Raw genomic sequence first — 24,155 nt, 5'->3', positions numbered from 1 at the left:
TACCTGGACTGCGTAGAGGAGTGGGTCACCACAATATCTTAAAAACCCTGAACTTTTATGATTCGCACCAATAATTGTACCTGGACTGCGTAGAGGAGTGGGTCACCACAATATCTTAAAAACCCTGAACTTTTATGATTCGCACCAATAATTGTACCTGGACTGCGTAGAGGAGTGGGTCACCACAATATCTTAAAAACCCTGAACTTTTATGATTCGCACCAATAATTGTACCTGGACTGCGTAGAGGAGTGGGTCACCACAATATCTTAAAAACCCTGAACTTTTATGATTCGCACCAATAATTGTACCTGGACTGCGTAGAGGAGTGGGTCACCACAATATCTTAAAAACCCTGAACTTTTATGATTCGCACCAATAATTGTACCTGGACTGCGTAGAGGAGTGGGTCACCACAATATCTTAAAAACCCTGAACTTTTATGATTCGCACCAATAATTGTACCTGGACTGCGTAGAGGAGTGGGTCACCACAATATCTTAAAAACCCTGAACTTTTATGATTCGCACCAATAATTGTACCTGGACTGCGTAGAGGAGTGGGTCACCACAATATCTTAAAAACCCTGAACTTTTATGATTCGCACCAATAATTGTACCTGGACTGCGTAGAGGAGTGGGTCACCACAATATCTTAAAAACCCTGAACTTTTATGATTCGCACCAATAAATGTACCTGGACTGCGTAGAGGAGTGGGTCACCACAAGATATATTAAAAACCCTGAACTTTTATGATTCGCACCAATAAATGTACCTGGACTGCGTAGAGGAGTGGGTCACCACAATATCTATTAAAAACCCTGAACTTTTATGAATCGCACCAATAAATGTACCTGGACTGCGTATAGGAGTGGGTCACCACAAGATATCTTAAAAACCCTGAACTTTTATGAATCGCACCAATAAATGTACCTGGACTGCGTAGAGGAGTGGGTCACCACAATATATATTAAAAACCCTGAACTTTTATGATTCGCACCAATAAATGTATCTGGACTGCGTAGAGGAGTGGGCACCACAATAAAATATATAAAAAACCTTCAACAGATCTGCATTACACTACACATACGGCTGCTCCTCCATCCTCTCCATCATATACATGTTGGAGTTTTAGCGTGTGACAACCTCTTGTTTTTGATAATGTCAGTGCATTTGGAATATTTTTCAATTTGCCCCACACCACTGAATGTACTTTATCTATGATACGCAATACGCATCTATCTATCTTGACTGCGTAGTGTGGTGGCCCCGGTACACAATTTGGTACCGAGGCCACAATATAATTAAAAAACCCTCCACGTGTCGGAATTCCACCAAACAAGTATCTGGACTGCATAGTGGGGTGGCCCCGGTACCCAATTTGATACCGGGGCCACAATACCTCCTCCAAACATGCTACAGACAATTCGTCATTGAGAGACCCCAGACAGACAGGGTCGAAGTGTTATTGTTTGACTTTGTAAACCCAAAAAAATGTCCCTGTTGCACTTGCACATAGTCGTGCAATGAAGACTGACTTTTTCATTTAAAGGCACGATCTTTAAAGTGTCAGAAAGAGAGAGAAGACACAGGAGAGGAGAGTTGTAGCTGGGGACCTGGGGTGGAAGCTCCCAGGCTCCCCCAGCATTGCCTGGAAGTCTGAGCGTGGTGACTGAGCCAGGGCAAGGAATGTGTGCCCTGGATGAGGGGGAGAACTCCATGCCACTATAGTGAACCCAAGAGAGAGGGGGACACTGCACATGGAAGAGGCCCTGGAGTGAGGGCTGCTACAAGAGGCATGGTAGCTGTAGTGTCAGATCCTGAGGCTGAGAGTACACAGAGTGACGTGTCAGAGCACAGGAGACATTATCCCCGCAGAGGAGGGATGAGCTGCAGTTGAGAGGTATGTTGTTGAAATAGGACATGCACACTTTAACAAACCAATCATTTCAGCGACAGGGCCTACCAAACAACTTTGACTGAAATGATTGGTTTGTTTGGGCCCCCACACCAAAAAAGCTATTCATCTCTCCCTGTACAGACTAAACAGGCTCTACTGAGGCAAGATGTCGTCCTCATCCTCAACCTCTGATTCCTCTCCCCCTACAGTGTCTACTTCCTCCTCATCACACATTATCAATTCGTCCCCGCTGGACTCCACAACCACAGGTCCCTCTGTAGTATCTGGAGGGCAGTGCTGTACTTCATTGAGGAATTGATTATTCATTTTTATAAACATCATTTTTTCAACGTTGTGAGGAAGCAACCTCCTTCGCCGCTCACTGACCAGGTTCCCCGCTGCACTAAAAACTCTTTCCGAGTACACACTGGAGGGGGGACAACTCAGGTAAAATAGAGCCAGTTTGTACAGGGGCTTCCAAACTGCCTTTTTTTCCTGCCAGTAACAATATGGACTGTCTGACATGTCTACTTGGATGGTGTCAGCAAAGTAATCATCCACAATTTTTTCTATTGTCACAGCATCCAATGCAGCGAGAGTAGACATGTCTGCAATGGTTGGCAGGTCCTTCAGTCCGGACCAGATGTTATCAGCATCCCCGCCAGTGCCTCTTTTGGGAAAACTGAGCTTTTTCCTCGCAGCCATAGATGTGGAAGAAAATGAGGGTGGAGCTGTTGGCATGTCACGGTCCTCTTCAGAGGACAATCTCCTGACCAGCAGGTCTTTGCACCGCTGTAGACTTGTGTCCGCCGGAAACAGAGACACAACATACGCTTTAAACCGAGGATCGAGCACGGTGGCCAGAATGTATTCCTCTGACTTTAAAAGAGTGACCACCCTCGGATCCTGGCAAAGCGTACGAAGGGCTACATCCACAAGAGCTACATGCTTGCTGTAATCGCAATGGCTTACCAGCTCCTCCCTCACTTTCTCCAGCTGCTTCTGCAACAGCCTGATCAGGGGAATGACCTGACTCAAGCTGGCAGTGTCGGAACTGACTTCTCGTGTGGCAAGTTCAAATGGCTGCAGAACCTTGCACAACACGGAAATCAGTCTCCACTGCGCTTGACTCAGGCGCATCCCCACTCCTTTGCCTATGTCGTAGGTGGCTGTGTAGGCCTGAATGGCCTTTTGCTGCTCCTCCATCCTCTGCAGCATATAGAGGGTGGAGTTCCAGCGCGTCACAACCTCTTGTTTGAGGTGATGGCAGGGCAGGTTCAAGCTTTTTTGATGTGCCTCTAGTCTGCGGTAGGCACTGGCTGAATGCCGAAAGTGTCCAGCAATTTTGCGGGCCACCGCAAGCATCTCCTGCACACCCCTGTCACTCTTGAGGTAATGCTGCACCACCAAATTAATGGTGTGGGCAAAACATGGGACGTGCTGGAAATTGCCCATATTTAATGCCCGCACAATGTTACTGGCATTGTCTGACACCACAAATCCCCATGAGAGTCTAAGTGGGGTAAGCCACTGGGAGATAATTTCCCTCATTTTCTCTAATATGTTGTCAGCGTTGTGCCTCTTATTAAAGCCTGTAATGCACAATGTTGCCTGCCTTTGCATGAGCAGCCATTTTGTAGATGCTGCTACTGATGCAGCTGTTGCTGTTGCTGCGGAAGGGGATGCATCTACCCAGTGGGCTGTCACAGTCATATAGTCCTTCGTTTGCCCAGAACCACTTGTCCACATGTCCGTGGTTAAGTGGACAGTGGGTACAACCGCATTTTTAAGAGCACTGAGGACACTTGATCGTACTTCTCTGTACATTTTTGGTATCGCCTGCCTAGTGAAGTGGAATCTCGAGGGGATTTGGTACCGGGGACACAATACCTCCATCAACCCTCTAAATCCCACTCCACTGATGGCGGACACCGGGCGCACGTCTAACACCAACATTGCAGTTACAGCCGCAGTTATACGCTTTGCAATAGGGTGACTATCGTATTTGGTGGTCATGGCAAACGACTGTTGGACGGTCAATTGTTTGGTGAAAGACTTAGCGGTCTTACGACTTCCCCTCTGGGAAGATGACCGACTAACAGCAGCAACAGCAGCAGTGGCAGTAGTAGGCGTACCGCTGCAGGATTCCTCGGATGAATCCCGTATTGAGGAGGACTCAGTCTGGCTGCTGACTTGGGCTGCAGGACTGAATCTGATGGAGATTGTGGAGGAAGTTGACGAGGAGGGTGTTGCTGGTGTGTATCCAACTGGACCACGGGATTTAGGTGTCCCTGTACCGATGAGGGTCCTAGCCCCAGTTCCTGAACTAACCACTGAACTATGAAGGTTATTCAGGTGACGTATAAGGGAGGATGTTCCTAGGTGGGCAAGATCCTTACCCCTGCTTATTTGAGCTTTACATAAGCTACATATTGCCATACATTGGTTGTCTGGATTTGGATAAAAATAACTCCAGACCGAAGAGGTGCATTTTTTGGTCTTCTGACCAGGCATGACGATGGGCTTTTTCATCCCATGGACATCAGCTGTTTCCCCCCCTGGTGCCTCATTTACAATAACCACATCACCATCCTCATCATCAAGTTCCTCCACAGCGCCAGCTACATCATCAATAGCCTCCTCCCGAGCCACCTCTTCCCGTACAGTGATGGGAAGGTCAGGCTTGACAACCACCAACACCCTTGGACTCGCCTTGGGGATTTGTGATAATTTCTCTTTAGAAGGCAGAGTTGTTTGCTGTTTTGTTGCTGACAGCATAACTCTCTTCAATTTTTTGTAGGGGGGGGGAGGAGGAGGAGGGCTAAGATCCGTGGGTGAAGCTGAACCACTAGTCATGAACACGGGCCAGGGCCTAAGCCGTTCCTTGCCACTCCGTGTCGTAAATGGCATATTGGCAACTTTACGTTTCTCCTCAGATGATTTTAAGTTTCTCTTTTTGCTACTTTTTCTTAACTTGGGCTTTTTGGATTTTACATGCCCCATACTACGAGATTGGGCATCGGGCTTGGAAGACGACGTTGATGGCATTTCATCGTCTATGTCATGACTAGTGGCAGCAGCTTCAGCATTAGGAGGAAGTGGGTCTTGATCTTTCCCTACTTTATCCTCCAAATTTTTGGTCTCCATTATATGTAGCACAAGATACTGCAGAATGTGTGAACTTGGTAATATTGCAGTACCAATGGACTTATACTGCTGGATTGGTTTTGCAAATTTGGTTATAATTATTATATATTTTTTTTTTTAAAATTTTTTATTTTTTTTTACTTTTTTTTTATTTTTAAAAAACTTGGGAATATTGGGGAAATAACTATGCCCTTAGAAGCACAGAGCACAGTACACAGCACCACTGGACTGAACAGGACACGGCACAGGACCCAGCAGCACTACGGAACTCAGCAGGACAGAGCACAGGACACAGCACCACTGGACTGATACTGCAGAATGTGTAAACTTTGTAATATTGCAGTACCACTGGACTTTTACTGCTGAATGTGTGAACTTGGTAATATTGCAGTACCAATGGGCTTATACTGCAGGATTGGTTGTGCAAATTTTGTGGTAATTAAAATAAATTTAAGTAGTTTTTGGTATTTTTTAAAAAAACTTTTTTTTATTTTTTTAAACACAGGGGAATATTGGGGAAATAACTATACCCTTAGAAGCACAGAGCACAGGACACAGCACCACTGGACTGAACAGGACATAGCACAGGACCCAGCAGCACCACTGACCTCAGAAGGACAGAGCACAGCACACAGCACCACTGGACTGATACTGCAGAACACAGCACAGCACAGCACAGCACAGCACAGCACAGAACTAAACAGCACAGCACGAGATCTACCAGGACAGAGGACCACCTAACACACCCTCCCTCTACCCTGATCAATGCCCGAGTGAAGATGGCGGCGACTAGCGGGGAATTTATAGGATCCGAGTATCGCGAGATCCGACAACGGGATTATGAGTCAGAGCCTCAGTTTCACATTTGAATTTGGCGCCAATACCCGGATCTGTCATAAATCCGAGTGCGCTCATCCCTAGTTTTAATATAAAAAATGCAGTCAAATAAATATTATTAAATTTTAAATATTAAAGGTACTTCAAGAATTTCACAATCAAGGCACAACTAAGGACAATCATGAAATGTATTAATTAATGCCATCTATAAGTCAAATTATTTACTAAAAATACAGTACTGACATGTTATACAACATACTTAACATTGTTTTGTAAGTTTGAAAACAGGTATTACTTATTTCCTACAAAGATATCTCTTTAAGTAGCAGGTGGCACATGCCTAAAGGAACAGTAGGGAACCTGTTATTATTGTTGAGCTGTAAATGCATGATGAGTGTTCTAGCCCTTTAAGCAAGAACTTAAGTGCCTTATAAGATTATGTTTTTCTGTTGTTTTTTTTATCTGGGATGATTTCTGTTTTGGCTACAAGCTCTACAGTAGGGAGTAAGTTCATTTAAAAATACTATTGCCCCCTTAATATAATAATAATAATAATACAATATTATTGCCCCTATCAGTAAATAAAAATTAATAGTGCCCCCATAAATAACATGTCTATTGTGGCTCCTCTCATGTTCACATTGGCAAGATAACTCAACAGTATGTGGTTTGAGCCAGGCTTAAATCGCACGGTTTCTACCATTTGATAAAATAGGGGTGGTGGTTTCAAATCATGCAGTTTTCTGTGTGGTTTGGATGGTTTTCACTGCTGCACCCACTCTGTGGAATGCCCGCACACAACAAGACTTTCATCTAGCCTCCAAACCTTTAAATTTTCTCTGAAAAGCGTAGCAAGTTCTCAAACTACCATTTTAACCTCCCTAGGCTACTCTACATGGTTACCACCTTTCTACACGGTTTACACAAAAGGGTATAAATTTGTTTTTGTGTAAAAATCTATTAATACCTGCCCAGTGGTAAAATACCTTTGAAAAGTATGATCATATAGAGTCTTTATGGGTAGATATAAGTGGATAAAAATACCAACTGCACTGATTATAGTTTATCATAAGTCATCTAGCATAAATATTTGTACTGAAATGTATTTATTCCAACAAATAGGGTCACGAGAAAAAATTGTGCTTTTTGAGTGATTTTGACAGCCCAGTATAGAATTAATTTTATAGTTCTGTGATCTAACTCTAGTTTGTAAGAACTCAAGATTGATGATTAACATACATATGGATTACTGATGAAGGCATTTTTCACTTGTGCAATATGTCTTGATATATTTATTATCCTTCAGTTTATGGCTTTGTAAGAAGCTTTTTTTATAATAGCGTTCAAGCTTTTAAAATCAAAAACCTTGTCACATTTAGTAAGGTATGTGTGTTATCATAAATGGATTTGTCAGTTCTGCAATTTTATAATAAGACTCTCTTCTGTTGTAATAGCAGAGAGCATTTCCTCACTGTCATTATTCCATGTCAGTATATGCTTCTGCCACTGATAGATCTCTCTTTTTTCTCAAGAATAAAAACAGCCTTTAATCCAACAACCCCAGCTATAAATTAGGGCAATGAAGGTAGAGATGAGAGGTTTGGATTCTGAGAAATCCGACAGATCTGAGATTTTGGTTTCCAAGTAGACCAAAGAAAAATCTTACATAGTTATTTAGCATTGAAAAAGTAACCTATTAGACCACATAGTAACAATGCGACAAAGTGACAGAGCGACATACACTGAAAACATAATTTTTTGGTTGTAAACAATTGTTTGACTGCTGGAAGGAAACCTCGCCACAACACGACAACGCAACAACGCGACAAGGCAACAAATCTTATTTTCTAAACAAAATTATTGTCTATTTACCAAACAATTTGCTAATATATAAAAACCGCTACACATTACAAATCGGCCAACAATGGGTGACCATGCCAATACAGTATGTATATATATATATATATATATATATATATATATATATATATATATATATATATATAAAACTTATACTTTATGCACACTTGTGTGCCACTATGGATTGTGTCTTTTATTAAAGTGGTCCCTATTTTTGCTGCTACACTGTCACTAATTATAGCCAGCCAGCTCACTGCAGACCTTGACCAAAATTGGTGAAAATATGGACAGTTGTAAAGAGATCATTAGAAAATAGAGTGGAAAAGACTGAAAATGAATATTAATTCTATAAATAGTAATATAAGAGCAAAAACAGCTCAAAATCACATCATGTTATCTATTTTTCACAATTTTTAATTAAATCCAGCGCACATCTCTAAATGAAACTATTTGTTAGTATGATAGCAGATAGAACAATGTAATGACATTTTTAGTGTTGCGGACAAAAAATGTACACGCCTTATTCTTTAATGTTTTCTGGGACTCCACAATATGCCAAAATAGAAAAATATTAAAGGGGCTTGCACTTATGAGTGCACAAATTAAAAATAGGAGCAATTGCACCATGTAAGAATTACAGATAATAATTGAGACTCAAACATGTTCTATAACAAAGCAATGTAAAAGGAGCTCTGCTGGGAATGTTACTACTTAATAGAGCATATAGGAACATATCTAAAGTGAAGGTGAGAGGACATTTATGGCATAGTGATCATAACATATTACTTGAGTTTCAATAACAAGTAATATAAACTAAATGCAGCAAAATATATGAAAATGTAATCATGTTACAATAATTAAAAGTTGCAAGTCTAACCCAAAAATGTTTTTCAAGTACATGAAAACTAAGAAAAATAGAGCTTAAAATATTTGCCCACTAAACAATAAACTTGGAACAATAATTGTGTAAAATAAATACAAACCTTTTGGGACTGTGCCTTGATTTGTGAGCCAAGATAGCTACTGATGGGCAGATTTTTATGATGGAATAAGTTTTCTGTGCTGTTATAACATAGATCCACAATGCACATTAAAGTTTGCCAACTCCAAAAAAAGAGGTTTTTTTTTAGAAAGTAAAATAAAAATGGACCATATAACTGCTGCTGAAAAAGGTTAAATTCTGTAAATTCTAATATGCTTGAAGTGGTAAGTAATACTGAAACGGTAAATATACTGTAGGTATCATCACACCAATGTATATTATAACACAAAGTTTCTACACTTGACACATAAAATATTGATCCACTGATGTCTTCTTACTTTCATGAGTTCAACCATGGTAAAAGTTGGGTAAAATGAAAATGTTTTTGGGAAAGAATAGATGTATTAATATTAAGATGGGGATGGCCTATTATAATAGCAGATGGAACAATGTAATGACATTTTTAGTGCTACAGACAAAAAAATGTCCCCTTTTTATTCTTTTAATGTTTTCTGGGCCTCCACAATATGCCAAAATAGACAAATATGAAAATAGGGCTTGCACTTATGAGTGCACAAATTAAAAATAGGAGCAATTGCACCATGTAAGAATTACAGTTAGTAAATGAGACTCACACATGTTCTATAACACCTGTAAATTTAAAATTAAATGTAATTTTTTTCCCAGCTTCAATTAAAGGACAAGCCTAACCTCAATAATGGTTACTGCTTAGGTGGTCCGGGTGCATCTAGAACTGTCACAAGTTTATGTTCCTTGCTGACTTCTCTGTGCTCCAGCTCAGGTGCCCTGGCATCTAGAGATGGTGAAAACTATTTAACCTGTTTGACAGCAAAGAACATGTTTGCAATTGATCCTGATTCGTATTTGTGTTTTTAATTTGAGGCTCTTATTATCTGTTCATTGTTTGTGATCAATGTTCACAGTCTAAGATTTGCTGTTCACATTATTAGCAAATTATCAAGGAAAATGTTAAATATTTTATTTGAAATCACTATTTAAATGAGATTTTTAAATAATTGAAAAGTAGTTTAACTTTTTTCATTTGAACTCTAGCACAATTATTTTCAAAGTTTGTCATTCGTGTTCGAGTTTTGCATTAAAAACAATTCAAATGTATAAATTTAAGCTTAAAATTGGTCAAAAAGGCTAAAACAAGGTCAAATTTATTTGGATTTCTCTAATGTACTTCGATTGACACTTTGAATGACACTTCTCCGTGAACTTCGCCACTATCCCAGTGGTAATCTGTTGTCTACTGAACTGACTCTTCATCATTCCTGCAGTAACCTGTTGTCTGTAGAGCCGACACTTCATCATGTACTACACCACCTATCTAGTAGTAAGCTTGCTGAATTTAAACGGACTCACGTCTCTGTTTTCCCCTATAGATCTCATCTGATACTCCCAGTAAGGGCCGCGACCTGCGGTGCAGACGCAGCTAAGACCAAACCACCTTGCGGCGGTCCCTGGTGAATACCTTCTGCCCGTTAGATTTCGCGCCTTGCTGGAAGTAGTGCTAATTTGGGCAGATCTAGAATCCAAACCGATAGAACCGTAACACTGTTCAGTATTTCATCTGCACCACTTCAGATAGGGAACTACTGTCCTTGTCCATGTTGCATTTGGGTTGTCTAGTAATCTCATTTTTACGGGTGAAGCTCAGGAGGTCAAAGTACCACAACTTTGGCACATATACATCCTCTGCCGCTGCCCCATATATTTTGGAGGCCTCAATCTTGTTAGTTCTTTTTTTAATACAGTCCTAAGGTTCTGTATCTTCCATTTGGCCTACTCAATATTTGCTCCAGGGTAACGTGGAAGGCATGATTTCATAAGTTCTTGCATAGCCACACTTCTCTTCTGGCTGTTAGAGTAGTCTTTAGATTTTTAGATTTTATTTTACACAAGTAGGGATGTGATCTGTTGATCTCAATGTCTATATATTGTATAAAAAATAATTTAAAAAAATGGTTATATTTGCACACACTAAATAGGACAGAAATCATTTTTAAATAATAAGCTAACATATAAAATAATTTCAAGTTAAGAAGAAATATAAGGAAAAAACTAAAGTTGACCGTAGCCTTCAAAAAGAAAAATAATGGCATGTTTGAGATAAACACAAGCCTACAAAAAGAACACATACTTGTCCCATAAAGTGTGTTGAAGTTAAAGCAATGAAACGTGCAAAAACGCTCTGAGTATCCATTCATATTCCACAAAATTTTGGGCATGTTATTCTGCCAGCAAACAGGAGGTTATTATGCACGAATGAACGTTCACCCAGAATGCTCCATTCTGTACTTGTACCAGCTATGATTGGCCCATATAAAAAATGAACGCCCATGTTTATGTTTCTGGTGGCAAGGCACGAGCAAAGATGGAGGATGAGGAGCAGGTGTCAGTGCAATTACAAGAGCAAAGTGAGAGAATTGATGAAGCAGTGGAGGGGGTGGAGAAGAGGAAATGTAATTAATGGAAATTAAGAGAGAAAAAGCCAATGAGCCCTAGAGGGATAGAGGTGATGGTAAAAGTGCTCTACCAGGATAACTACGACTGTCAAATGGGGAAATATTGAAGATTTAATCACAGAAAAGAAATGATTATGCAAAAACTGCTACACCCTATCAGGGAGAAACTGGGAAAGAAAAGGACAAAATTTTATATTCAAAAGAAGTGGTCCAACTTAAAAATTAAAGAACAAAGAAGGCTTGTGAGAATCCGTAAAAACATTAAAAAAGTGAGTATTAAAAATACTAAGTTAAAATGTTGTAAAACTGTTAAATGGCCTTGTTAGATACATCTTTAACAAATAATGATCATTAACACTAAAAAAAGTTTTAAAACTATTTACAGAAAGAAGAATGCACAAAACAATGTGCTGCGTAGCTACTGAAAAAGGTAAAGTGGAAAAAGGTGTAGTAATAAAACAAGAAAAAATTTAGATAGCAATTGGAGAAATCAAAGCTTTAACAACAGAAGATAATTGTAATGGCATGTAAAGGTTTTATTAAATGTTACAAGCACACTGGTCTGTTATAATAACCAAAAGGGCACCTGTTTTACAGATGATATGGGCCAACATGGCAGCTCTATTGAAGAAAACCAAGAGGAAGAACAACATAAAGTTATTTCAAGCAGTGTCCAACGTGAGGAAATTGTACAATGCACTGTGGTAGTAATGAACTTGTGTTCAATTTCTTTGTTCGACATAATTAAAATGTTTTTCCTTTCCTCATATAGATACCAACATTATATCTGATGAAAGTTCAGAAGGAGAGATGGATGCAACACACTGTACTATTTGTGGTCCTTCTGGTTATGGGAAGGGTGTGGTCGAGAAGATGGAAAAGCTAAATGACTATTTTACTGAATTAAGTGCAAACATCAATGATGTTAAGAAAAAATTCAAGAAACGTGAAAAAAAATTCCTAGAATTGATTAGAAATTTATGTCAGAAAGCAGTAGCCAGGTTAATCCTTAAATTTGTTAGTGGATTTATAAGTGAAGGATTTTTTTTTTATTTTGCTATATCCATTTCTATGGATATTGCCTACTAATAAATGTGTTGGATTAAAAAAAGCTTGGTTTCTTTGGTGCACTTGCAATAAATATATATATATTTACTAACAATAAAGTCATAAGTATGAAACATGTTGAATGCACCTGTAAGTTTTATCCAAAACACATCTATAGAATACATAGCTACATGCTTTTCTTGTAGACTAGATGCACACAGGTGTTTAATTATGGAAGCAGACATAACCAGTACACATCTTTAGTATTTCAAATGTATGTGCCTTTCTTGTAGACTGTACTGAAGAAGGGGAATAATTAGGTAAGCAGACATATGCTATATACATCAATGCAATACACAGGTGGTATTACTTTTCCTTTAGAAGCGCCTAATTGCCATTTTACTGACGAGCAGACACCGCACCACGTGGGAGAGGTAAAGACATCAGAAATTTACATACACACACCCCGAAAGGAGTAGCAGTTTGAGGAACTATCAGTAGTTGGTCGTGGAATACTTTGTGAATTCATACACACTACATGATCGGAAGGTGACTGGAACAAGATTGTCAAACAGTACGAGCAACCAAATAAAACGATGATCGGCACTTTTGGATGACTTTCGTTCATCATGTAAGTACGAACACTAACGAGATATGATTATCACGATGACTGGATAAAAAACTTCCAGTGTGTACCTAGCCTAAGAAAAAGAAAAAGCAGGGAACAGATGGCTCCAGATGGCGCATCTATATCTATATTATCTACTTACTGCAAAGTCTAAGGGTAATTTCTCCATATTCATTATCCTTGACCTCTCTGCAGCTTTTGACACTGTTGAACACCCTCTTCTACACATCCTTCACTCCACTGGCCTTCATGACACAGATCATTTCTGGTTCACTTCCTACCTATCGAACCGCTCCTTTAGCATTTCTACCTCCCCTCTACTCCCACTATCTGTTGGGGTCCCACAGGGCTCTGTTCTTGGACCTTTAATTTTTTCATTGCACTCCTCTTCTCTTGGGGCAATAATTCACTTATTGGGCCTCCAATACCACTTTTACACAGATGACACCCAAATGTATCTATATTCCCCTGACCTCTCTCCTTCTGTACTATCTTGTGTAACCAACAGTCTTTCTGCTATCTCCACATTGATGTCCTAACACTACTTAAAGCTCAACATGTCCAAAACAGAGCTTATTATCTTCTCTCCTACCAGAGTGCCCACCTGTCCTCAAATCTCCCTCACCGTCAATGACGCTACAATTTCCTCAATCTCCCAAGCCCGCTGCTTTGGTGTTACACTTGACTCCACCTTCTGCTTTATCCATACTCTCTACCAGTCATGTCAACTCCACCTTAAAAGACTTAATTTGCCAGAATACACCCCTTTCTTACTCAACATGTTACCAAAACTCTTATCTATTCTCTCATCATCTCCCATCTTGATTATTGCAACCTCCTGCCATCTGGCATTCCTGACACTCATATATCCACACTTCAATCCATCCTAAATGCTGCCACAAGACTGATCTTCCGCTCTCACCACTCCACATCGGCTGCACCACTTTTCAAATCCCTACACTGGCTCCCTGTGTCCTCCAGAATCACATTCAAATGACTCACCCTTACCTACAAAGCCCTCAACAACACTACCCCTGTATATATCTCAAATCTCATATCAAAATACTCTCCCTTCTGCCCTCTCAGATCTACCACTGACCTGCGCCTTGTCTCCTCTCGGGTAACCACCTCTCACTCTCATCTACAAGGCTTCTCCCTTGCTGCTCCCCACTTATGGAATTCCCTACCACACTCAATCAGACTTTCCCACAGCCTTCAAATCTTTTGCCGTCTTTGAAAACCCATCTCTTCTTTATAGGTGACTTTATATCCGGTAACACTATTCACACTAATTTACCCTCACAACTGTCCCAATCTCCCCTCTGAGCCACATTTGCTTCTCTTGTTTCAGCTGTGCCTCTTAGAATGTAAGCGCTCTAATGAGCAAGGTCCTTCATACCCTTTGTTTTCATGTCTGAGTTTATTTTGTCTGTCTTGTATGTTCTGTTTTATGTATGTCCTGTTTTTCCTACTGTAAGGAGCGGCAGAGCACTGTGGCACCTTTCAAATCTACGATATTATTATTATTATTATTAACATAAGTATGCCAAATACGTGCAATTTATTTTAAATCTTTTTATTTTTCTCCTCTTTAGCAAGTAAGAGAAACCTTATGCGGGTCTATCTTGCACTGCGTTGGGGTTGCCATCTGCTATGGTCTATCAGGGTGCTAAAACAAAATGGTATCATCTCAAAAGATTTTAAAATGGCAGGTCAAAAATAAAAAAATACTTTTTATTATACTACTTCGCCATTTGAACTTGGCAAGCAATCAGCAAGTAGTTAATATTTTTTTAATAATTTGATATTTGTTATCTAGTCTGTTACTTTGTTATAAATATATAAATTGTGAACCTCAACCATTTTGTTGTTAAAAACATAAGTCATAACATAATTACTCAATTACTGTATTTATTAAATACAATGCAAAATACTTACATTGGAAGATTTAGTACCACATTTCTTTTCTGAAGATCTTGCTGCAGATGCAGAGTTACAATGCTCACAGGAGAAAATAAAATAAATAAAAAAACAAGTGTTATTAATTATGATTGACAATAAGCACATGGGGGTAAATGTATCAAGCTGAGAGTTTTCTGGTGGGTTTGAACAACCAATCAGATTCTAGCTATCATTTATTTAGTACATTCTACAAAATGATAGCTAGAATCTAATTGGTTGCTATAGGCAACATCTACACTTTTCAAACCCGCTGGAAAACTCTCAGCTTGATACATTTACCCCCTGATGTTTTAACATAATTTGGGTTACTAAAACCTATTAGTGCAATTTAAATATTTGTATCCAGCTCCAAAATAATTAATGGACAAGTTCTTATTTGTGTGTAGATTATGCCCTCTGAATTAGATATATTAAACCCAATACCAGACTCTGAATACTTTGATGCCTTTCCTATATCTTGAGTAGATATGAAAGAAGTTGTGACGAAATTTCATGCAAATTGAATTTCCCAGCAGAACAATCCATTTTGCAGTGGGGCGAAGTTTCGTTTTGGTTCACCATTCCGCACTGTGTAATTTACAGTCTATGGATAGAGCTGGGACAATGATGGTCAATTAATTCTGCTGTATGCAAGTTTGAGATAATGAAGTTAAAATGCAGCTGAATAGTATTGTACATTTTTCTCATCTTTAGTTTTGGGTATATATTTTGCATCTGATGGAACACTTCAGCTAGAACCACCCATATATCTGTGAAAAAGTATGTCAATTTTAATAGATTACCGGTGAATTAGATTATTATACAGTGGTTTTGTATTGTCATCATGGAACAAAAATAAACAGGCTGCATACTAGTCTCTCCTGCCATTAAAAGCTGAATGTACTAATAAAAAAAGCTATATATTTTCTGGCTGTGTACATACACAAACTTTCAGTAAATAAATGTGCCACTCAGAGATTTGTTTCAAAATCTAATTTGGTGTAAAGGTTAAGCCCTTTTCCACATAGGTTTTCAATGTGAAAACACGTCCTTTGGGGAAATATGGAAAATATGATAAACTTTACATTAAACATAATTAATGAATTAATTTTGTTTGGGGTGGGTGCAGGTTATGCTTATATTCTAATTATTACTCTTATTATTATTATTATTATTACTATTATTATTATTATTATTATTAGAATTCTGTTAATACTGCCTATATTGGCATAGCTTCAATCAAAATATGAGCTTACTTTAAAATCTTTTTCCTACTCAATCTGTCAAAACCTTCGTGGTGGCTCTGCAGTGACTCATCCCCACTGCAGTCTTAATGGGTCTATAATTTGGACAGGTGCTCCTTGAGAATTTTGGAAAGGTAGCGGAGTTTGTGCTGGTTTTCAAAACACTGTCAGTTTGACTTGTTGATTGTGCATTATAAGCAGGGCTGCCATCAGAAATCGTGGGGCCCAGTACAAACAAAACAGGTATGGGCCCCTCCAGCACAACAACCTCCCCAACACCCCCCTTCCCGAAGCCAAATAACCCCCCCCCTAGCGCTAACCGACTGCACCCTCCCAACCACTGTCCCAGCTTATGTATTTGGAGGCAGATGTAAATGTGGCTGAACTGCATTATCATCAATTACTGATGCAAATCTACATTAATTACTAAGAGCAGCATATTTGAGCTTTGTGTGCTCTGAATCGCTATTGGAAGTGGGATTTATTTTGGACTGTGGGACTGAATCACAGATATAAACTTATTGTTATATTGGATTTGCCATATATACCTGTGAAATTGAATTACTTGAACTACATCTCCATTATAGATTTGTGATTGTGCATCAAGTAGTGTGGAGAGGAATATTATTTAATCTAAAATTTAACATAGTTTTAGGCAACCGGATATGTATTTATATCCACCAACATCATTTCCTTGCTTTCTTTATTGTTCCCTTATGCGCCTTTTCCCTTAAAGTACAATTTTTGAATTTTGATCAATATTGTATTTATTAAAAACTATACCTCCATCTCAAATGATATCAACCCTTCAAGACATCCTAAGCATTAGCCTAGGTTATTGCTAAATCCTAATAAGTGGGAAAAGCAGAGTCAGCTTTTATCACACAATGACAAGGAGCCTTGTTAGCAGGTATAGATCACACAATATATATATATATATATATATATATATATATATATATATATCTCCATCTCCTATTAGTGATAATGGGTTTATATGGATGTAAAATGAAGTGGAATATAAAATGCAAAGAGATTTATTTTGCTTTATATTATGGATATAAGCTTGGATATCAGGAGTGGTCACACCCCCTGGCCTGATTGACAAAAGAGGTAGGGTTGGGGGGGGGTATGGTCAATTTGCGTGTATATATACAGACGTCGACCCACACACCCTGTAAATAGGAGCAAACTACCACAGCACGGTTGTTAATAAGCAGAGGTGCAGTGGCTTAGGTAAAATAGCAGATAAATGGATGCAAACTTAGACAACAATGTAATACACACAGTTCAGTTGAAGATTGGAGTAGGAGCATACAATGTAAATCACAGTAACAGGCAAGTAACTCTAATAACATAATTACTACTAAATTCAGATATTATCATGCAGTTCCTAACTGGTATAGGTGGCTGATCACAGTAATGTACCTTACTCTAATTGTGTTAATTCAGTATACAGTATGAATCACTTATAAACTACTCTCACATCTGACCCACTGGATAACTACACTTCTGATTAATAATGACACATGTATCAGGCAGTGGTGTGTATGATTTTTCAGTGGTGTACATACATGATGCCAGAAATAACCTCACTAACAGATGGAAGTGGTGTCTTAGTCTGTCCTGGGTTTGCATATGAACAATAAATCTCCCTTTGTGTGCTCAGCCCTTAAGCCAGTTCTCTCTCTGTGTAACTCCTAGCTGTCTTTATCCCTCCATTAAGTACCTCTATCTGTCTTAAAATAAAAAATACTTACCTACATGTTGATTCCTGCAGGCTGCAGCCTCTCTGTTGCTTCTCCCTATATCATCGGCAGGAACTTCAGTGTGAGGTCAGCTGACAGGAAGAGGGGGGCGGATCACATGATCGCAGGGGTGCAACGATCATTCCCCTGCGATTGTGTTTGAAAGCTGCCTGGCTGTGACAGCCAGGATCAATGCAGCAGTGGGGACGCCGGTATTAGAGGAGAGCGGGCCCCCTGGTGAGCCCGGGCCCCATACGCTGGTACCCCCTGTACCCCCCTGATGGCGGCCCTGATTATAAGGCTCATCTAGTTAGCAGTATCTTATCAGGCAGTACAAGCCCTACTTATTTTCAAAGTTCTCTGGCTGTCTGTAAAAGACAGTTAAAGGGGCAGTGGCAGGGATAAGTAATTGCTTAAATACAATGAAGGGACCCCTTATATTTGGAATGTCTGTGTATATAGGTGAGGTACACTGCTTTTAGAGTCTGTAATTTGATGTGTTAATTGTATCACTTACCTTTAATCACATAGTACACACAGTGTAATTTTAAAAAGGCAGTTTTGCTATGCTCATTTTAGCAGAATAGCAAAAACAAAACACTGTAGATAAACTAAATTATTGTTTTACTACCAAGAACAGGGGGTCATGTAATACCTCATCAATTGCAGCACAAATTTCTTCCGTCTGTTGCCTAAGTAATGCAGGAGAACACATCTAAAAAAATAAAAGTACAAATAAAGTGATTATTTAGCCTTCAGCACAAATTAGAATGAGAACCAAGAATATGGAATCACTATACCTCAGTATGTGTTTCCATTGTATCTTCCATTGCAGTATTTGTTGCATTTATTTCAGGTTCATCTATTGCCTGAAGAAAAAAATATTTTCCATTAGGCTGAAAATTTGTTGGACCACATGTAATAAATCTACATTAGTCTTTGCAATCTTAGAAACAATATACCTAAAAGTTGATTGTAAAACAAGCTGACGGATAACAATATATTTAAAACATATAGCAAATAGTCACTAGAACAAGACTAAACCAAAAGTAAAAAGAAATCAGATATCATATTTACAGAGCATACTATCTAACAACAGTAGGCAACAGGCATAGAAACATAGAATTTGACGGCAGATAAGAACCATATGGCCAGGGCCGGATTAACCCGAGGTCTAACTGGGCTACAGCCCAGGGGCCTCGGGCATCCAGGGGGCCCTTGTCTGTGCTCATCGGTATTATTGATCAGTGCGGGGGGGGCGCCCACGGCCTGATCAATGCTGCTGAGCTTGTCACTATAGTCCTTCCCCAGTGCGCTGTAATCTTCTGATGATAAGGACTCTGGAACTGAACACAGTATTTGAGATGAGACTGTACCAATGAGGTCGTACCAATGTACCATATACAGTGGCATTATTGCTTCCTTCTGTCTACTGATTCCCTCCCTATGCAACCAAGCATCTGACTTGTCTTTCTCATTGCTTTGTTACATTGCTTACCTGCTTTTAAGTCACCTAAAATAGTGGCTCCTAGATCCCTTTTCTCTTCAGTAGTTCCATTATAGTGCCATTAGTACTATATTTAGCCTTTGGGCTTTTAAAACTCAGGTGCATGATTTTGCATTTTTTGGCATTAAACTGTAGTTGCCACACTCATTCCTGTAGTCTTCATAGATCATCAGACATTTGTTTTACTATTAATCAAAAATCACACAGCGCTCAAAATACGATCAGACCTGAGTTGTGGTGTAAGATGATGATGCAAGTCAGGTGCTTGAGTGGTGAGTGAAAAATGGGAGTAGAGTGCTAAAACAGTGGTGTAGGAGATTAATGGGCAATATTAGGATCAATGATCGATGAGAGGATGTAATAATAGTTGTTGATGACGAGACAAACAATGGTATTACAGATAAAACAATGAGTCTCTTATGACCTTTTGCAATTTCACAAACGTCCTATTCAAGCTTGCAGGATATGACTCCAGATAAATATAATTACAGTCAAAGTGATTGTGAGTTCAAGTTATGTCCAATGGATTGCGATCAGCTGATTAATATGTAGGCAGGCAGAAAAACTGAGTGTGAATGTATGCGGGTGGATGTGGTTAGGCACTGATGGTGACTGCAGACTGCTGACCGCACCTTCCTTGGGGTACAATTGTAGACCTTTTGACACTTCCCTGCATGTAGCCGGGGTTGTAACAACCTTACTGATGTGTTGTTCGCGTATTGGAGTCAAGGTCAATGCTCATTCGCAAGAAATCTCTGAGTAGTACTTCGGCTGCAGTATCTGATGGTAAGGTAAGTTCAAATGATGATTTATTTGCTCATTATAGATTCAGCTTACATTTACAAGAATGTATTAAAGCTTTAAATACCAATGCTCAAGTATCAGTCACAATTATGATGTGGTTTCCGATGCGTTACGTCCATTGTCGGACTTTCTCAAGTTTAACCTATAACGAGCATATAAACCATGGTTTGAACTTACTTCACCATGTAGCTGCAATCTTTTTTTCCAAGCTCTCATACCCACACATGCGCAGAAGAAGTGTTTATAAACACGAGACTGGCCATCGGATACTGCAGTGGGAGTGGAACTGTGATCTGGAGTGATCTGTATATCGTGGAGTCATGGTGCATATCCAATGCACCATGACTCCACGGTTGGGGAGCAGATTGTTTTATTCCTATTTAGCTCACTACCCCCTCTGCTAATTTATATAGTTCCTGATGAAGCTTTCAAACTGCCTAGTTACTATTCTGGTTCCCCTTTAAGATGGGTGCAGACCGGCACTTTGCATAAACCTTTATCTTGCCAGATGGTCTATAAATCCAAAGCTCTCCTCATTACACCACTTTCTTAACCACAGATAGAAGTTTCTGATACAAAGTTTTTTGTCTTCACCCCTGTGTAATACTGGCAATACTGCTGAAAAAGTTACAGTGGTCGCCACCTGTTTTAGAGCAGTCCCTAATTTTAAAAATTCACCTCTAATGGCCATGACTTCAGCATTAGCCAGGTCATTTATCCCTAGGTGGACAGTGACATTCACCTCCCCATCATTTTGTGCTGCTTTCACATTTTTTAAAATTCTCTCTTTATCCCTTGGAGCTGTGTCTCCAGGTAAACACCTTACTTCTTTTTCAAATCAACTGCATTAGATTTTCCCAGACGTATTCCTCTTATAATAGATTCCCCCAAGAGAACTGTAGTCCTTTTTAGATATTTAATTTTACTGTTCCTATAGCTTGTAGAAGTCCCCATATCCTCATGTTGTGTATTACCTATGTTATTTGTACATTTCAGCCCTACAAGAGCAGCATATGAGTTTTGCAATGTCACAGCTTGTGGGATGTGTTTGTGGCCCTTTGGATATCTCCCCCTTTCAGAGCTCAGAGTTGCCCAGGCAGAATGTCTTCTGGGGACTCTCTGAGGCAGTGTTGGCCTCAAGGATCCAGACATCCTACATATCTCATCCTGCAGTTTAGCTATCTACTACTGCAACAATGAAAAATGTTTACAGATTGATCAGTTGCTGACTTTCCAGCATGTTCCCTGCAAAACAAAAGCATTAAATCCACTGCACTGCTCTAGACTAGGCAGTCCCCCTCCCATTTGGTAGTTCTTCTTCCGAGTATTTCTTGCAACAAAGCCTAAACTGTAATCTATTTTATTTTTTAAAGGAGGTATTTCTTCCAGTTGCTAACAGCAATTAGTCTATGTACATGTACAGCTTAGCATGTATGGCGATAGGTACTGTGAGGGGGGCATGTACTGTGATCAGGGGAGGGGGTTGGGGGACATGCACTGTGATAAAAGGAGGGGGGAAAGGGATATGTACTGTGAGAGAGAGGGGGACATGTACTGTGATGAGGGGAGGGGGTTGGGGGACATGCACTGTGATAAAAGGAGGGGGGAAAGGGATATGTACTGTGAGAGAGAGGGGGACATGTACTGTGATGAGGGGAGGGGGGAATGTACTGTGATGAATGGTGGGGTGGGAGGGGATATGTACTGTGATGAAGGGAGAGGGGGAATGTACTGTGATGAATAGTGGGGTGGGAGGGAATATGCACTGTGATGAATGGAGGAGGAAGGGGTACATGTACATTGCTGAGGTGAGGGAGTTGGAGTACATGTACTGTGAAGAGGAGAGGGGGTAGTGGAGCATGTATGGCAAGTGCGAAGGGAGGCATGTACAGCAATGAAGGAGGGTGCATGCACAGCAAAGACCAAGTACAAGCATGTACGGTGAAGAGGGAGTACAGGCATGTACGGTGAAGAATGAGGGGGGCATGTACGGCAAAGAGGGAGAGGAGACCATGCCAGATTAATTAGTAGTGAACCCCATAGTTTCTGATAGCAACCCTGATCTTACTCACCCCCTCTAAGCCCTCACCCACGTATACCATTCTCCACCCTTTTCCCCAGTGCTACCCCTTCCATACCGTTGCTAAAACTTGCATTACCAGCTTTTGTTTGCATTTATGCAACTTGACTTGTGTTAAGCTGGGTACACACTACACTGTTTTCGTCCAATATTCGGCTCAAACTGCCGACATACGACCGCTCGTTCAAAAGTCTGGTTAGTGTGTACAGTTACACGATGGTTGAAAGTCTGCCCAAATGGACGATTCTCGCCTCATTTGGTTGGTCGTACCGTTTAATATTTTCATTCCAATCTCGTTTCCGCTGTGTAGTGTGTATGAACTTCCGACGGATCCACGACAATCCTCCGATACTTCCTCAACCTGGGGGGCGTGTGTATGTAAATTTTTTATATCAATCACAGTCCCACATGGTGCGGAATCCGCACATCATTGTGTTTTGTATCGATGTGTATTGCACCTGTCTGGCTGTAGACTGTTACACGTGTAGAAAGCATGTGGGTTATTACCCTTTGGATGTATGTTGGCATTCATTTGTCATTTAACCTCTATAAAGTTTGCTCCACTCTTTGCTCCAACAAGATCTATTCTTTCTCCTTCTTTCTCGTCGGTTCCGTACAATCATTCTTCTTGCCACAGTAAGCATGAGAAGTGCGGCTGCTTGTTCTTGTTCTGTAACCATTGTACATTTACAAATGGGAATGAATGAAGGGCCAGTGTAGCCTTCTGTTTTTGAGCTGTTTTGGGAGTTAACTATCGTGCAGGGTCCGCCCCTTTATGCTAATGTCTCCGGTTTCTCGTACATTTCCCCGCAAATGTCGGTGCAGTGTGTACGAAATTAAAATCATTGTCCACGACAACATGGCTGTGAAAAGTCGCTAACGGGACGTCCTCTCTTCCCTTTATTGTCCTAAACAAGGCTAGTGTGTATGCAGTCCATGGACCGAGCGATCGGACCATCAATCGCATGTAAAATTGCTCGGCATAAAAAGTTGGTCGAAATTTCTGTAGTGTGTACCCAGCTTTACAAACTGAACTATACGTCTGTACAAAAGTCTGCTATTGTTATGTTGGTTTAACCTTTATTTGCAATGCTTCTGATGCTTTGAATAAATAGAATCTGATAATAAAATGCAAATACAAAACAAGCAAATAATTGTTAAGGATAATCTATTCAAAAAAGAATATCAAATTAATATTTTTTTACACAACATACCCTGGTATCATTCAAATGTGTCTTATTCAAAGAATTAGAAACATAGTTTGCCATAAAAAAAAATTAAATCATTTCTGTGTACAGTGAATTTTTTTATCAATTTATTCTTACTCAAATGCACATTTCCTGCAGGTCTCCTTTGTAGTATTTACTGCATTTTATGGGGTGGATAAATGTGAGTGTAGATAAGGGAAGGAGGCGACCTTTGACTTAGGACTGCAGTGGCTCATGGCAATCAGTCAGGATATTCATTGCTATACCTATTTCTTCTCCTAAAGCTTTGCTGGGTACCCTGCTCCATGATTTTTAGTGTAGGCCTGTGACACTCTAAACAGCCACACAGAGGATTTCGTGCAAACTAAAAGAAGCCCCTCCGAAATGATGATGTTGTGATGAGATGGGGGTGTCATGACTTTGAAAATAGGGGTTTAGCTTGTTGGACATCCCTTCTCGTTACCGTTTATGTATGTATGTATTTTATGTCTATTGTATATTGTCAGATGGGGTTGTAGACACTGTCACTATTGGGTAATCATTGTGTAAACATGCCTTTTGCTTGTGTACTGTAATATGCCTCTTGGCCGTTGCATCGATATGCAGGCAGCAGGTGTCACACTTGGTGGAAATAAAGAATGTACCCCCAGAGGCTACCAGCACAGAGTTACAAAGTGCTGGGTCTCTCCCAGACTAAGGTAATAAACACCACTTTACCACTATATTAAAT

At 39.8% G+C, this 24,155-nt stretch overlaps 1 protein-coding gene across 5 annotated transcripts in view; it reads right to left on the bottom strand.

The window, feature by feature from the left end:
• MLIP (muscular LMNA interacting protein) overlaps positions 1–24,155 on the bottom strand; it is a 183,825-nt gene that overhangs the window by 57,135 nt on the left and 102,535 nt on the right. For all 5 annotated transcript variants that reach the window (XM_075202512.1, XM_075202513.1, XM_075202514.1 and 2 more), the window contains 3 exons: positions 18,627–18,695; positions 18,482–18,541; positions 14,832–14,894 (listed from right to left, as the gene is read on the bottom strand). In XM_075202512.1, coding sequence (XP_075058613.1) covers positions 14,832–14,894; positions 18,482–18,541; positions 18,627–18,695 — 192 coding nt within the window. The remainder of the gene's footprint in view (positions 1–14,831; positions 14,895–18,481; positions 18,542–18,626; positions 18,696–24,155) is intronic.

This window comes from Mixophyes fleayi, chromosome 3, assembly GCF_038048845.1.
Source record: "Mixophyes fleayi isolate aMixFle1 chromosome 3, aMixFle1.hap1, whole genome shotgun sequence".
NCBI lineage: Eukaryota > Metazoa > Chordata > Amphibia > Anura > Limnodynastidae > Mixophyes > Mixophyes fleayi.
The sequence above is the reverse complement of the archived record's forward strand: the minus strand, read 5'-3'. Positions and strand labels throughout refer to the sequence as shown.